The following is a 15,179-nucleotide window of genomic DNA, read 5'->3' on the forward strand; positions in this document are numbered from 1 at the left end:
GGATGTGTTGCGGTACTTCTACGAGTGCCTCATCTAAGGGCTACGGGTGCTGCGGAATTTCTATTCTGGCGAGGATTTATTGGCCCGACCGAGTTTGGCTCCACCGGTTTCTCTGTGATAAGAGTATCGCCGCCTTTAGCTCGACGTATGCGTTGTGCACGCCGAGCACTAAAAGTTTTTCAGCTGATGTGTTTACGGCATTCCCAGTGTCGCCTTGCATGCACTTATTGTTACTGAGTCTACCTCAGTTTCCTCGCTCTTGTTGAGCGAGGGAAAGGCAGCACCATACGTAATCTTGCTCATGACTAGGGCTTCAGTCTCATTGTTCCTTTTTCTTTCATGCCTTTCTTGTGGTATGTTATTCTATGTAACATTATTGCTGCCTGTTTAGTCGTGGTGTTTAGATTGATAATAGTCTCATTGGCTCTTCCGTTAATATGAATCCAGAAGGCCAATATTCTTGCCATGGTTACTTCTTTGATTATGTGACCTCCTACTCTCAAGTTGATGTCACCATTACTTTTATATCGTTTGTTGTGTATTCTATGACTGATATGTCTGGCGCAGAGCTGAGCCCACTGGCACTTGCATATTTTCCCACTGCCGTGGCAGCTTTCTGTAACGTTTGTTCTTTGTTCGCCAGGGATCCTCTCGTTGTCCATAAAGTAATATCGTCCGCATATAGCGTGTATCCTAATTGCGGAATTTTATTCAAGGCTCGTGTGAGTTTGCGCAAGGCTATATTGAACAGTAGAGGGGAAATGATTGCCTCTTGAGGTGTGCCTTTATTTAGCATCTTGAAGGGCATCGATCTTATCTGACCGATACCTGCTGTTGTCCCTCCGGACAGGAAGGGTTTAATGTAGTTCAATGTCTTTCTTTCCTCCGCACCCAATCTCATTGAGTTCAGATAAGATGGTTCAATGGGAGATGTGGTCAAACGCCTCTTTGAGGTCGAGAGCTAGTATCAAGTGCTCACTACCCTTAGGAAGAAGCGAATGAATACGCCGATAAGCTAGCTATGGGAGGATGCATTCAGTCTTGCAGCTCTTTACAAGATACTTGAGCACTGCAAGGAAATGGGCAGTCGCAAGAAACATGCTAGAAGCCTACAAGTCCAGAGCAACGATGAACAGAACTTTAGACAAAGTAGCAGATTATTTTCCTGGCAACGACAAGGAACTCATACAAACGCTCAAGAGCCGATAGATTGGCGACAACCAGATGCCCGAGAGTACGACATACTCGGGTAACCAAAACAACGATCTACACTCCTCCATAACCAAAGAGGCGATGCATGCGGCAGCTCAGGCGGTAAAACAACATTCAGCTCCTGCAGACTCGGACCGAATCACAAATGCTATGATCAGTAATCTCAGTTACAAAGTAATTGAGGAAATTACCAACTGCCTTAATGAACAACACTGGTCCAAAGGCTGCCCATGAAACTGCTCCCCCCCCCCCCCCAATACTCTTCCTTAAGTTTCTTTCGAAATAAATAGGAATGATGATTGTTATATGTTAATAATGATACTTATTAATGTTAATAATATTCATGTTATTATTTAAAAGGAAAGAAACGCTCGGTTCAGTTCCTGCTCGAAGAGGAAAAATGGTCTTGCGTGTTTCGTTCCCTTCTATAGGCATCTAATAACAAGCTTCTACAGCCTTAAGAAACATGGACATGTGAAAAGGTGTTAGGAGCATATTCCTTGCAATAAAATGGTAGCAAGTATCAATATTGAAACTCGTTATCTTTATCTTTCCACTCCCTTCAGTATCTGCCCATACTATCAGTAGCCCGGACCCAGAAGTCGCATTATCTCTCAATAATGTTACGGGGAGTATTTACTCAACAGTAAACGGCTAGCACTTCTTCTTTCTGTGGTTTTACGTGCCAAAACCAGTTCTGATTATGAGGCACGCCGCAGTGGAGGGCTCCGGAATAATTTTGACCACCTGGGGTTCTTTAACGTGCACTACAACGCAAGCACACGGGCGTTTTTGCATTTCGCCTCCATCGAAATGCGGCCACCGGGGCCGGGATTCGATCCCGCGTCCTCGTGCTCAGCAGCCACCCCGGTGGTTGGCTTCACAGCTAGCCACCCCGGCGGGTGGCTAGCACTTGTGAAGAATGCACAGTGCACACATGTTTCAGTCTATTTTGGGCCTAATAAATGTTTGTTCATCATCATCAGGAGGTTTTCAGTCCGACAGGAGAGCCTCTGACCCAGCCCCACTACAACGTCTTTGTCTTCGCCATTGCTCGTGATAGAAAGATTTCGAGAGACACTAGCGCAATGAAATATGTCGTGTGATTATTGTGCTTTGCAAATTGATTTGTGTTTTGCCGTGGTGCTGCAATTACACGTGGAAGGCGTCTGGCTTTCTCTTCCAACGGGTTTTTTTCTTTGATTGCTTGATTGATGGTCTAAGTGATTTAGTTTCGTTTATTTAGTTAGTTCTTAGCTACTTAGATAGTTTAACCTCCAACGTATACACATTCGGCAACGAGGCACCGGCAAACTGGCTCCTCTACCGATCAATTTGGCCCGCTAAAGCTTGTTGCACATGACGCGACCAACCAACCGGTTGGTCGCACGTCGTACCGGTCGCAGTGATCCCTGCGATGTTTCGTCGAAATTACGCAGAGAGCTATTTCGCGGATTGTTTTGAGAAATGGCGTCGGTCGCTCAACGGCAACGTTTGTAGATACTTTTGTATCTGTAAATGTTGGCTCAACAAGCCTTGGACAGTGCTAGTAATTGACTTGAGCCGTAGATTTTACAAGCGGTACGTGTACCATCAGCACCGACACGCAAACAAGGCAGATAAAAACTCGTATGTCAGATTCGTTTCTGTGATTTCTACGCGTTTGTTGACACTGTATACGCTACGTTGCTAATCAAGCAACGTTTTTTTCTTTTTTTTACGCTGGCTTCTGGTGCTCATAGCACATACTTTTGCGTGCTTTTCCATTATTCACACGCGCTGCAAATTAGTAAATACTACGAGGTGTTCCTCACAAGAAGACATAGCCTTCGTATGTCGTCCCGATTTTCTGGTTGTACAAGCTACTCGCGATATATGAAAACGCCACAGTTTTAGCGCCGTATGCGTTTACGGACGCAACAATTTAAAGAAAATGCAACTATGTACAAATGTTGCGTTAAAATGGTCAAGCTATACGCGTGACCATTTAGTTTCAGTCGGTTGGTTATGGCTTTCGAGCGCATTTTCCCCAATGAATTATCTAATTTCAAGGTTCTGATACTTCCGCTGCAAGACGTGACTGTTTATCAAGCTCGCAAAGCGAATGGGCTAACTACATATTGTAATAAAATTTCTAGAATAGCAGATTTAACGCTTTGGCTAGGAATAAACAGCATCGTCAATTTGTTTTCGAAGCATTAGTTTGGGACAAGCAATATTTAAACAGTTTTATCTAATTTTTCTGATCTATCATTTTTCTCCTGCAGAGAAACCAATAAACCTTCAATGTGTTGCAGCCTTTGTATCCTTACTGCACCTGTATTAACCCCCACAATAAAAGGTAATTGAATATTGGACTTCCGTGCATTGAAATTCTTTTGTTTATGCACTATTGTAAGAAACTACTCCGCCATAAACATCTTTACCTTTCTTTGCTTATCTCTCTCTACCTTCTTATCTTATCTACGTGCTTTCATTTGCAGGAAAGGAACCATAACCTCCAGTTATTTGCTGACGCAGGTAGAAGCGCACGCATGCCAACGAGATTGGCCGACTGTTTCGATAGCTTCTTACTTTATGCTTGCCACCAAGAATACACAATTCTAGCGTACTATTTTGTTATTAAACAAACAAACAAACATACTCCTAACAATGTGTTTCATGTTTGCAGTAGGACTATGTCACTGCGCTACGTACTGCAGCATATTCACTTAAGCGTCTTAATACTGATTCACAGTATATACTAACCGCGCGAGACACAGGACGAGAAAGTAGACGACGCACATGTCCGTTGGAATGCTATGATACTGCCGTACACAAGTGACTGCAGCTCCTAAAAAAAGTATGGTGTCGGCTTTTCCGCCTTTCGAAATCCCCAACCCCTTGAGCGGTGGAAGACCTTGTTATCCAGCCCCGTCCTACCGATTCAGCTCGCACTGACGGACAGGGGCCAGGAGCTGCTGGGAACATATGGGTCCCGTAACTAGGGAACCGCCCCATCTGGTGCCTGTGGGCACCACCAATATATTTTAGGCCCAATAAATGTTTATTCATCATCATCGAAATATTTAGAGAGGACTTGTACACAAAATTACACCACGCACGCGCTGCGATGGACCAGCGAGGCTGGCGCTAAGATAAAAGTTCACAACACAAATCCCATTGCACGTTCAGTAGTTACACGCAGATTATTTGCGGCTTTTTTCAGGGACAGACGTGAGCTTTCGGGTTGCTGCTTGCTACTAAGTTTAGTGCAACAACATTGCTAGGAGCAGAACCACTTACGCGCAATCACGAGCGCTATGTACACATCCTTTCTTCAAAACCTGACGTTAAACACGGGTAGTGCGAGGGTCTCTCCGCGTTGACATGACGGCTTCGCTGCAGCCAAAATCAGAACCTTGCATATGCGATGAGGACAGGTATATGGGCTTGTTGATAAGCCCTGTTTTAATTTGTTGTAGCACAGGCAGAAATACGCGGGCATGAAAGACACACGCGACAGCATATAGTGCTGAACCACCAGCAGCGAACAGGTGTTTACGTCCGCCATGTCTCCTTGCACTCAACTTCAGAAACCGCTCCAGCGCACTCCAAAACAACTTTCAAGCGCTTCTAAATTTCAAACACACGTATTGTTTCCTACTATTAAAGACTGGTCAATAATTTTGTTACTTACAGGTTACTTCATTACATTTGAAAAATTATGCGAGGTATGCCGGGTATGCCACAAAATTTGGCAGCAAGCAACCCTGTCGAAATCGCAATCGTGTGAAATGAGGCCTCTAGAAATTGCATTGCGACGCGTGCGACTGCGCCAATTTTCGTCATTCCAATCGCTGCATCTGGAACAGCCTTAAGATTCTGTAACCTGCGCCTGTTTTTTTTCAGCGCAGTGTTTTTTGCATTCTGGCTCCTCCGGAGCGAAGCCACTATGGCCAAACATGAAATACGCGCCGCCAAAAAATTTCAGCCCCTGAGCAACCTTGCCAACCGCACTGGTGTACACCACGGCACTTGCGCAAGTTCCCTGTATACCGAGTCTACCGCTTCTAAAAGCTGGCCAGCTTGTGCCGTCTGCCGGCACGAAGGCGATCGACAAAGCTATCGAGTGGATTTGGGGTGAACAGAGGGCGCCTCCTGTCTGCCGGTCCGGTTGGCCGCTTTTGGATCACACTACGTTTTGTAGAACTAGCTGGAGGTAATGGCATTTCGATCTTTTACAATAATTTCCCAAACAACGTTACTTCAATGATGCAGTACTAACATGAAGTAATGATCCATCTTTGAGAGGCTCCCTGCATGTTAGATTTTCTCCGGCCACATGTAGCGCTTTTTTTTTTGACAACTTAGTTCTGAAAGTATTGAAGGGCCTTGGTGGATGAAGCAACCATCAATATCTACCGCATTGATAATATTTTGCGCTTTCTGCCTAGTTAAGGGGTAAACGCTGCGACCAGAAACGTCTTTTTGACCACCGTGAACTTGGCCAGGCTATGTGCTGCGATCTGTTGCCTGGGAAATATTAATATCTGAGTGAATCGGCGTGACGTAAGACTACGCATTAGTTCTGCTCTATTGTTTGGAAAGAGCGCTGCAGTTCCTACCATATTGCACCAGTAAATTGGTTTAAATGGCCAGGCTATTCTCACCAAGCTATCATTGTCTTTAACGCATTCGCACGCACAATTGCACGCACACACGTAAGCGCACACGCACGTACGTAATGGAACCTTTGTATGCAACCCGATTGTGAGGTGGCGCAGTTGGTGCATGATTAAGTTCAAATATTTTTTGCTTAACGCGAGTCAACATCGATTATCAACTTTAATATTCATTTCACGGTACAGCCACACCATTAAAAAATCTTTTACGCAAACAAAAACAAGAAAACGGGGAAAATATGGCAATCTTATTAACACGACATTTGTCTTCTGCATTAGCTTTTTGTTCTATAAATTTGCTGATATTTGTTGTTGACCGCTTTTTCCCGTCATTTTAAGGAAAAGGCTTTTGTTAACCTAGTTGACTACTTTATGGAAGGAAAATTTCTGATTAGTTTTCCCGTAGAGCGGCAGAGTCAAGTGCTCTGATGCGGCTGTAACAGCACGTCCTATGTACAGATAACCACACTACCTAGAACATATCAGAAGCGACATGACATCCAGCAATGCACAACACGTACAAGAATCAACGCTACCAGTATTTATAGTAATATGTGTATGAGGGCCACGACTGAACCGATGAGCGGCTACATCTTTTTCGGAAATTGAGACTTATTCACTCGCGCATGTGAGATCTGTCTGACTACACTTACGTGTGTGGCTAAGCTGCGCACAGATGTTAATTGAGGATAGTAAAGAAACGGAAGAAACTAATTGCGATCAGCAGTATTATGAAAAATTGTCACCTTAACTTACAGGGACTAATTCTCTTAAAAACAAGAAATCCCTTGTCAGCATAAACAGTCTTTTTTTTTAATAAAAGATCTTTGCAATTAACGCTTCAATAGCTATATTTTATATTTTCTTTGTGCTTTATATTTCTTTTTTACATTGTTGACCGTCTGCAAGAAGTACATGCTGTAAATCGACAAGAGAAAGTGTTTAATGCGATAGCATTAAAGTGTACCGCACCCACTTTGTAGGTATCCGTCATGTCTAACAAAAGCCTCTCGAGCCGCTAACTGTCCCGAGGGAAGAATGCGAGAAAATGACACGTGACGCACTCGCCAGACATTTCAAAGAGCCACTTTGGCACAAGAGCAACACGCGTGCGATCGTTGCCTAATGGTTAGAGCCTTGAGAAAAGTCTGTGGTTTCATGTGCCACTACCACGATGATTGTGAGGCGCGCTGTAGCGAGGTACTTCGGATTAATTTTTTGACACCCTGGTGTTCATTAACGTGAACCTAAACCTAAGTGCACGAGCGTTTTTTTTTTTAATTTCGCCCCGCCGAAATGCAGCCGCCGCGGACAGGAACGAACCCGCCACCTTGAGCTTATCAGCGCAACGCCTTAACCACTGAAATACCGCGGCTACTGTGCTGGAAGACGAAGGTGGTCACCCATTTATTTATAGCATTACAGACGTACTCCCCCCCCCCCCCCCTTTGCAGAACACTTTGGAGGTATCTAGCAGAAAAATGGAGGTGTGTTTTGCATACGCGAGCGCATCACAGTGTGTACAAAATCGCAAATTTGCAAGACATACGAGTTATGCAAACGTCACGATGATATTGACAGCGTGCAAGGTCGGCCTTGACGCTCGCCTGCGAAGCCTTCTATACGTCTACCACGCGTCGGAAAAAGTGGGTCGATCCTGGAGATGGTGCAATAAATAGTGAGGCATGCCAGTGACATACCATACTTGGCCAAGTAATTGCTATGCTACAAATGTTGGGCTGAAGATGAACAGCTTTATAGCAGTTAAATAACCGCATCCCGAAAGCTTCGCTTCCCGCATGCGCGTTGGATCTGTTGTCATTATACGGATATAAAAATGTAAACCTCTCAAACTTACGGGAAAGTTATGACATACTTTGACAATCAGCGGTAGCGAAATTTTTATCGAAGTTTTTGCAACCAGTTAAAGCATGTGCTCATTTTTTTGTAGGTTTGTACACAGCATGAGCGATATTAAATGTATGTATAAAGAAAAGTGGGAAAAGCTTGCTGCGAATTTGCGCTGCAGTACTACAGAAACGTCACTTGAGTGAGCAATACCCGCATCGCCTTATCAGCCGCATCGAAGCAACGAGTAGATCGTATATATATAGTTAGCCGGATGGTTAGCGCGAAACAATGTAGTTTTAAAAGAAAGACAAAGATGTTTGCATTCATTTATATCAAATGGCCATTTCACCCTTAACAGTGCCTGCAATATGTCCATGGTACCAAATAATAACAGGCACGAAGACAAACTTTGGGCTTCCCTGACCCTGCGATAATGTTTCATAAAGAGCTGCATTGAACGCTTCTGAAAGTGCTACATCTCTTAAAATAGCTTTTTAGACCTTAAATTTAAGAAGTCTGATCCTTTTATTGACCTCTTTTGTGTGATGAATGCATATTGCAGTATTATTTAGAGGCCCTGTCCGCGGAACCTTCATGTCACAATTTGGTTCAGCACCCTGACAATCAAGCATTGTTTCGAAAATAACCTAATAAATAAATATGCATAACCTTGGTAATGCGCCCAATATAATATAAACATTCCGGGAGCTGTTCTTGAGTAGTACAATCCCTTTTGAATCTCTTCCATACAAGGCAGATGGCTGTTCGTAGTCACCCGAAAAACACCGAACGAAAAACAAAAACCAATGAAAAAAAAAGACAAGCTGACCATTTGTTTATTTATTTACATTGGTACAAATCAATGGAAATCGCAGTTTGCGCTAATAGTGACTAGCGTACCGCTTACATGTTATTTCACGGATCAAAACCGGAGTTCAATGTATCGCACATCTTTACAGTACACGGCACAAGCTGGATCCAGGAAACTGGGTTTGACGGATGCATTTCTGGTCGTATTCTCAGCTATCTTGCCCCCGCAGACGTTCCCAGAGGCCCTCGAAGTCAAAAACAGCGGTACCTCCGTATTCCTTGGGAAGTATATCCTTTGGAACTTCAGCGTGCAGGTTTCCGAAGTCTTCGCCGTGAAGGTGGAACTGTACATTGCAAAGAGCAGGAGGATGAAAAAAAAATAGAGCATAGCTCAACAGGTACATCAGGGCGAAACTAAGAGTATAAAGAACGAAATATGATTCAACCGCGGCCCCGTGGGGCTATATTCATAACTGAAAGTGAAAACCGGACAACGTTCATTTTTATGCGGGCTAGCCACTTCTAGGAGAGCATGAAAGTGCACCGTTCTCTTCTATTAGCGGTGAAAAATCAACTGTACATCAATTACTATACCCCACGTCGGAAGCGGAGCACAGCTTGGGCACATTCTTCAGGCCGATTTGTTTTGTTCCTTAATTTGAGTACATACAAGTGCAACATTTTATTTCACCGCATGCTGCGAACGTTACCATGTATCGAAACAGGGCTTGAATTTTTGGCAATCTGGAGCGTTAATTTCGCATCAGAACATCGAGAAAGCAAACCAGCTCACCCTGGCGAGTTCGTCTTTGCTCATGAATGGTTTCAGCAGCGAGAAAAATATGCTGAAAGTCCTCGGCTGCCTCAACACATGCGCTCTGGTGATCTCCAGTGGTAGGCCGTCCTGAGTATGGCAATGAATTAGGCACTTTTATTATTGCAAATATGCTTCTACGTTTGTGCATGCTGGTGCATTATATCTACAGGTGCCGGTGATTAAGCGAAGGAGTCAAAAAAAAAGAACACACGATTGGTTAGGCTAACGATACACGTTTCTGATAATTATATGGCTCGTAAAACACCTTACAGGAAAGGTGCCCTTCAAGCGATTTTTTACTTTGCATTCACCTTCTTGAGCATAGTAGATTAGCAAACACAATTTGATTGTGAATAATCCTGTGTATTTTTTTTTGAAGTCGTTCAAGACATTTACCTGAATTCGCACTTGAATATTTTGTGTCCCAATCCCTCAACAAAATTTTAGTGAGGCATCTATTGACCTTGTGTGATGACAACCAACTGGTGTTCGCCGCTAGTAAGAAGTAAATATGAGTAATAGCTGCAGTCTTCTCGAAATCATAGGTTAAGCAGTCCCCACATGGAATGAATTTCTTTAGTTTCAGCTGATTTATATTACGCCTCGCAATACCCTTGCTACCGTCGGGGCCGAAGTTCTTGCTTTGAGCAATCCCCTTAAGCTGTAACCACGTGCAACCTAATTTTATTGTAATTAGAGCGCAGGGTAAAGCAGTGTATAACGAACGTACCACTGCCGTACGATGATGCGCTGAAATAATCCCAGCAACGCGGAGAGCAGGGTCCTTGAATGCACAAATTTGGGATAACGTTACTTTTAGGCTAAGTTGCAAAGTTGGCCCAACATAGGACCCCTCATTGGTCTCGCTTACGCTACTGCTTGGTTACGCTGCATACACTTTGTTTCATCCAGCTACTGCGACACAATTACATTCGAACGCCTTTAAAACGAAGTATTTGGGGCCTCAGAAATCATTCGTTATACAGGTCAATTAGTTGAAACGGTCATGTACCGCACAGCTCACAATATAACCTGGAGAGAATTATTCCTTCCTTATACAGCTCATTTGGTTGTAGAGGCGTTTTTTTTTTTTTTTTTTTTTTTTTTGTGGAGACGCTCGACTGTACTGCCTGCGCAGACAATAATCAGTACATGTACATCAGTTCACTGCATGTCAAACTTTCGCTCTCGTAATTTGTCGCGATTACCTGCAAAAGCCGAATTGCTTTCCTGGCGAGGCCTATTTCGCACGCCCGAATCTTGGAGAATGACCAGCCACCGAAGTCGAGAATGAAACAGATGCCAGCATCTTGAGTTGCAGGGTCACGGGTGAGCTGCTCGAGCCATAGGTTGACCGCTCGCTGAACCCGAAATTGTGGAAGCGACGAAGGATCCCAGGCGCCTAGTGAAATAACATCGATTGAAAAGCTGTCATGGACCTGAATTTTTTCTTTCCCTGAACAAGCTACTGTTCTCCACAATTTTGAAAAGAAGGTTTTAAAATTATGTTCTGGGATGGCAACTGAAGTCCCTATATTCAGAGTGTCTCACTCGAAAGTATAGACTCGGAAAGTCATAGTTTAATACAGTAGAATAGACCGAAGTGAAGCACGACCATGCGATGCCTCCTTGTGCAAAGCATTCAGAATAAGCAAGTCATGCTGACTAGGCTGAGCACTTCTCAGAAAGCTTTGAAAACATATATTTGTCTTGACTCAACCTACTATATGAGTGGATAAGCACTACCAAACAACTTGGTGCTCACACTCGGCGATCTCACACCAATTCGGCCTAGGACTTTCAAAACACCTTTCGATGATGTACCAACTATTTTCTTACCTCTTCAATATAAACTTTAAACTTGCCGAGATGTTACCTTCTGCTAAGTTTATAAAGTTTACTGAGCCTGTACTTAATGTTTCCCTTGAATTTCGATGGCGATGCTACCTCTCTACGAGGGACGGCCATCAGAGCATTCTCTAGGAACACTTACCGAGCTTTAACAGCAGAACTGGTCGCCCGCGAGTATCTTTTCCAGGCAGCGCAGCAACCAGGCCACGCGCTTGTGATTTTATTTCTTCCGATGCCTTCAAGTCTTTGAGAACTTTAGGGCAAGAGCTCCTGCGTCTGTAGTACATTCTGGTCTTTGCGAGCGCAGCTTCAACGTCAAATTTCGTAAATCTTAGAAAGGGTAGTAAGAAGACGGTGTCCCTCCTTGCACACAAACGGGCATCGTCTGCCAAAAGAATAAAAAGAAAGGAAATGAAGGTGAAGCAAACGACTCCTTGTCACAGGTTTCTCTTTCTTATGCAGTCTGAAACATGGCTCGGAAAAAAAAAAAGTTTCATCCGCACGCAAGGTGGAGCTCTATGAACTGTAGCGGCTCAATCATCACAGCATATGAGATGACAGTGAATACAGTAAGAAAACACATATTCGTTAAAATTGAGAGCTTATGAAACCACAATCTGCCCTGCAATGCATCGTTCTGCAAGTATATCATGGTGTCTGCAGCCATATGGCATCAAAAATAGATCACAACAGTGGATCGTAAGAAATGAAACCAGGCCTTTTCTTTTTGTCCAGATGAAACTAGGAGTTGCAAACCTTCACATTAAACAAAATGAGTAAGTTACATAGAAAAGTACTGCAAATGCGGACAGACTTGCGGTGACTCTGTTATGGTCGAACAAGTAGTACCTACAATGTAGCGTCATAAAACTTTTAGTCACTTAAGTGTTATGATCAATCACCGGCTTTTGTACAGCTTACTTTACGTAGAAAAACTGAGAGCTTCTAAACGTTATCTGTCCTTAAGAGCAAGACAGCATGCATATTCTGGAATTATACCTGCATATACGATATGTCTGTGCTAACCTGTTGGATGCACAAGCTGTGATCGGTAAACCACCCCCACGAGCACCATGGTCTGCAGAACTTGGTGTCAGTGGTGTTGGTTAGTTAGCTAACTAGGCAGGGATTAAAATGTGTCAGTATAACGGGAACGTAATGCGCTTAGTCGGGTTCAGTCGTTGGGACGGAAACAGCACCAACTATGATGGAAGTTACCGTGAAGTAATTGGCAATGAGTAAAGTACGCTAAAGATGTTAAGAATGCTGTCAGAAACAAGTTAGTTGACCATGGCGACCACAAGAACAGATATAATTTGTTCGCCAGACAAGCATTGAAGGACTCTGGCAAAACGTGCAGTCCGGAATTTAAGAGAGCCCTCACAATACTGGTAGCTGAACGTCACACTATGCAACCGCGTATTTCAGGTAACACAGAAAGCCACAAGGTTCTTTTTTTTTTATTTCTACTTGTACTTCCCGAACTTGCGTCTCCATGTGTAAAACGGGAAACTGTATGAATTGTTCAATAAATGATGAGACTGATGCTCTAGCATCTTCATTTATGAAAATAATTTTTCAGAACTTTTATCCTTTTCTACATGCTCCCTAGTAAGTGAAATGCACGCGTATCTACGTTTCTACCGCGCTTTAATAGCATGAGTCACGCCATTATTGGATTTAAAAATCGCCTTTAATGTTTTTCTACACCTGATTTCATGTCCTGTTCCATGTCACAGCAATACCATTTTTTCCCCGTCCCCCGAAGTATCGCAACAATCAACTTGCCCGTTTTACAGTCCACATGCGAGACTCTTTGTCTCCTTTGTGTTCCTCGTGGTAAAAAGGGGCATTGATTTGACAAAAACAAGATACAGTTAAGACATTGGAGGCGATCTTGAAGTAGGTTTCGAATAATGGTTTGACTCACGCTATCTAAGCTTGGTAGAAAAAGGTGGACGCGTGCATTTCACTTACTGGGGAGCATAAAGAAAGGGATAGAGTGCCGACGAATGATTTTCAGAAATGAAAATTTCAGAGCATCAGTCTCAGTAGCTATTGAACAACCCACATGTTTAGTAACTTCTTTCATTGCGTAAAACCACACCGCCGTTAATACTCACGCAGGTTTAGACAAACAGCGTTAGAGTGCCGCTGTAAGTACATTGCTTTCAGCAGTCGTCAGGGTTTATCAACGTGGAACAATTTATTATTATTATTATTATTATTATTATTATTATTATTATTATTATTATTATTATTATTATTATTATTATTATTATTATTATTATTATTATTATTATTATTATTATTATTATTATTATTATTATTATTATTATTTGCGAAATCAACAGTATAGTCAAGCTCGTGACCTAGGATGTAAGCATTGGACACGTGTTTCAGCCGAGAGGTACAACACCTGCTGCAGTTGTAGTGAGCAGTACAGCACTCGTATTTCTTTTAAGCGGCGACTACAAAAAAAGAAGCTAGTTTACACCTGTATTCGGTTTGGTGGCGCCCACCGAGAACTAACGATGGAGGATGCCGCTGCCTGGCTTAGGCTCCAGACAGGCACCTAAACGAACCTGCACATATTACATCGCATACAACCCACAGCCTACAGGGACGAATGCCCGTGGTACAGGGCCACACCAACCCTACCCCACATTACGTGGGAGTGCATGCTACACAACACAGAACACCATGACCCGAACACCACGAAGCAGCACTGGGAAGCACTGTTGTCCAGCTCGGCCCTCATCGACCAGCTCAAGCTGATCCAGAGAGCGGAGAAGATGGCAAGAGCCAGCGGAGCCCTGGACTAGGGGTACCGACCATTAGCGATGCCCCTTCGGGGGCCACCCACATAACTCTGATTTTTCTTTCTTTCAAAAGTTTATCTATCCTGTCCCAGTGCCTATCTTGCGCTTTACTATTACCACGCCATAATGCCGACTGAAACGTGCTCCAAGCGATTTCAGACTGAAACGTAAACCTTGCGGCTTGTGTGCCGGTCCTATTATAACCTCACGGCTGGCCAGAGAACGTCACATGGGCGTGCCGATACGAGGCTACGCCATGTCAAAAGTGGGTAGACATTGATTTCATAGTAATATCGCACTCTTAATCTAGTCCCAGATATTATTGACTATGTGGAACATACACGCGAAAATGTTTTCATTCAAAGTGAAACCTAAGTGAAACGAATGTTTTTAGGTGTCTGCTCTTATTGTCGAGCTTATTGCCACTGTTACGATGCCGTATGTTTCAGCGAACTCTTTCAAAAGTTTTTTAAAGGTTGCCTCTGCCATATAGCACAAATCTAGTGCATGAGCTGGTCTTCTCGAAGAGGCCTCTTCGCGTAGACCAGCTCATAAACTAGAATTGAGCTATCTGTTACAGGCAACCTTCAAAAATTTTTGAAATTGTTCACTGACACATCCTGCATATTACCCTTAATAACGTTAAAATAAGTTTGACTAAGTGGAACATGTTGAGAGCGTTGTGTATCGCCTTCTTCGTCGTTTCTGTGCTCTAGGTTTTTTTTTTTTTTTCATGATGTAATACAACTAGCCCTCCATCCTATTGTAGCCTCTCAATGTTACCCCAATTGGTTCTATAACTAAGCGGATTATATTTGCAACAGAACATCCACTGACTTACTCGAACGTATTTCCTTACCTTACCTCATCCAGCTGGTTTAGGCAGGGAAACCAACTCACCTTTGAGCGCGAGCCGCATTTCATCCAGGGCTGTTTTCGCGTCACTGGGATCCTTCGCACCCGGCGTGGTTCTATCCCACTCCAAGCAGTCGCCCGTGCCAAAACTTCTTTGCTCACTCGCTAACCCTTCTCTTTCCTGTAATTTTCTCTTTCTTGCCATATCTCCTATAAATTTTATTTGCCCGGCAGCTCGAAATACCGGTGCTAGGCAAACGACAGGCAGTTCAACCGACTGGGCCGCCTTCCGCTAAG

At 43.5% G+C, this 15,179-nt stretch overlaps 1 protein-coding gene across 1 annotated transcript; it reads right to left on the bottom strand.

The window, feature by feature from the left end:
- Positions 1-8,608: 8,608 nt before the first annotated feature.
- LOC125946381 (alpha-tocopherol transfer protein-like) lies at positions 8,609-15,156 on the bottom strand. Its single transcript, XM_049669303.1, has 5 exons — positions 14,928-15,156; positions 11,348-11,590; positions 10,563-10,756; positions 9,331-9,441; positions 8,609-8,881 (listed from the first exon to the last, which is right to left on the bottom strand). The coding sequence occupies exons 1-5, from the start codon at positions 15,085-15,087 to the stop codon at positions 8,747-8,749; spliced, it is 843 nt and encodes a 280-aa protein (XP_049525260.1). The 5' UTR covers positions 15,088-15,156; the 3' UTR covers positions 8,609-8,746.
- Between the last annotated feature and the right edge of the window lie 23 nt (positions 15,157-15,179).

This window comes from Dermacentor silvarum, chromosome 6 (genome assembly GCF_013339745.2).
Source record: "Dermacentor silvarum isolate Dsil-2018 chromosome 6, BIME_Dsil_1.4, whole genome shotgun sequence".
Taxonomy (NCBI): domain Eukaryota; kingdom Metazoa; phylum Arthropoda; class Arachnida; order Ixodida; family Ixodidae; genus Dermacentor; species Dermacentor silvarum.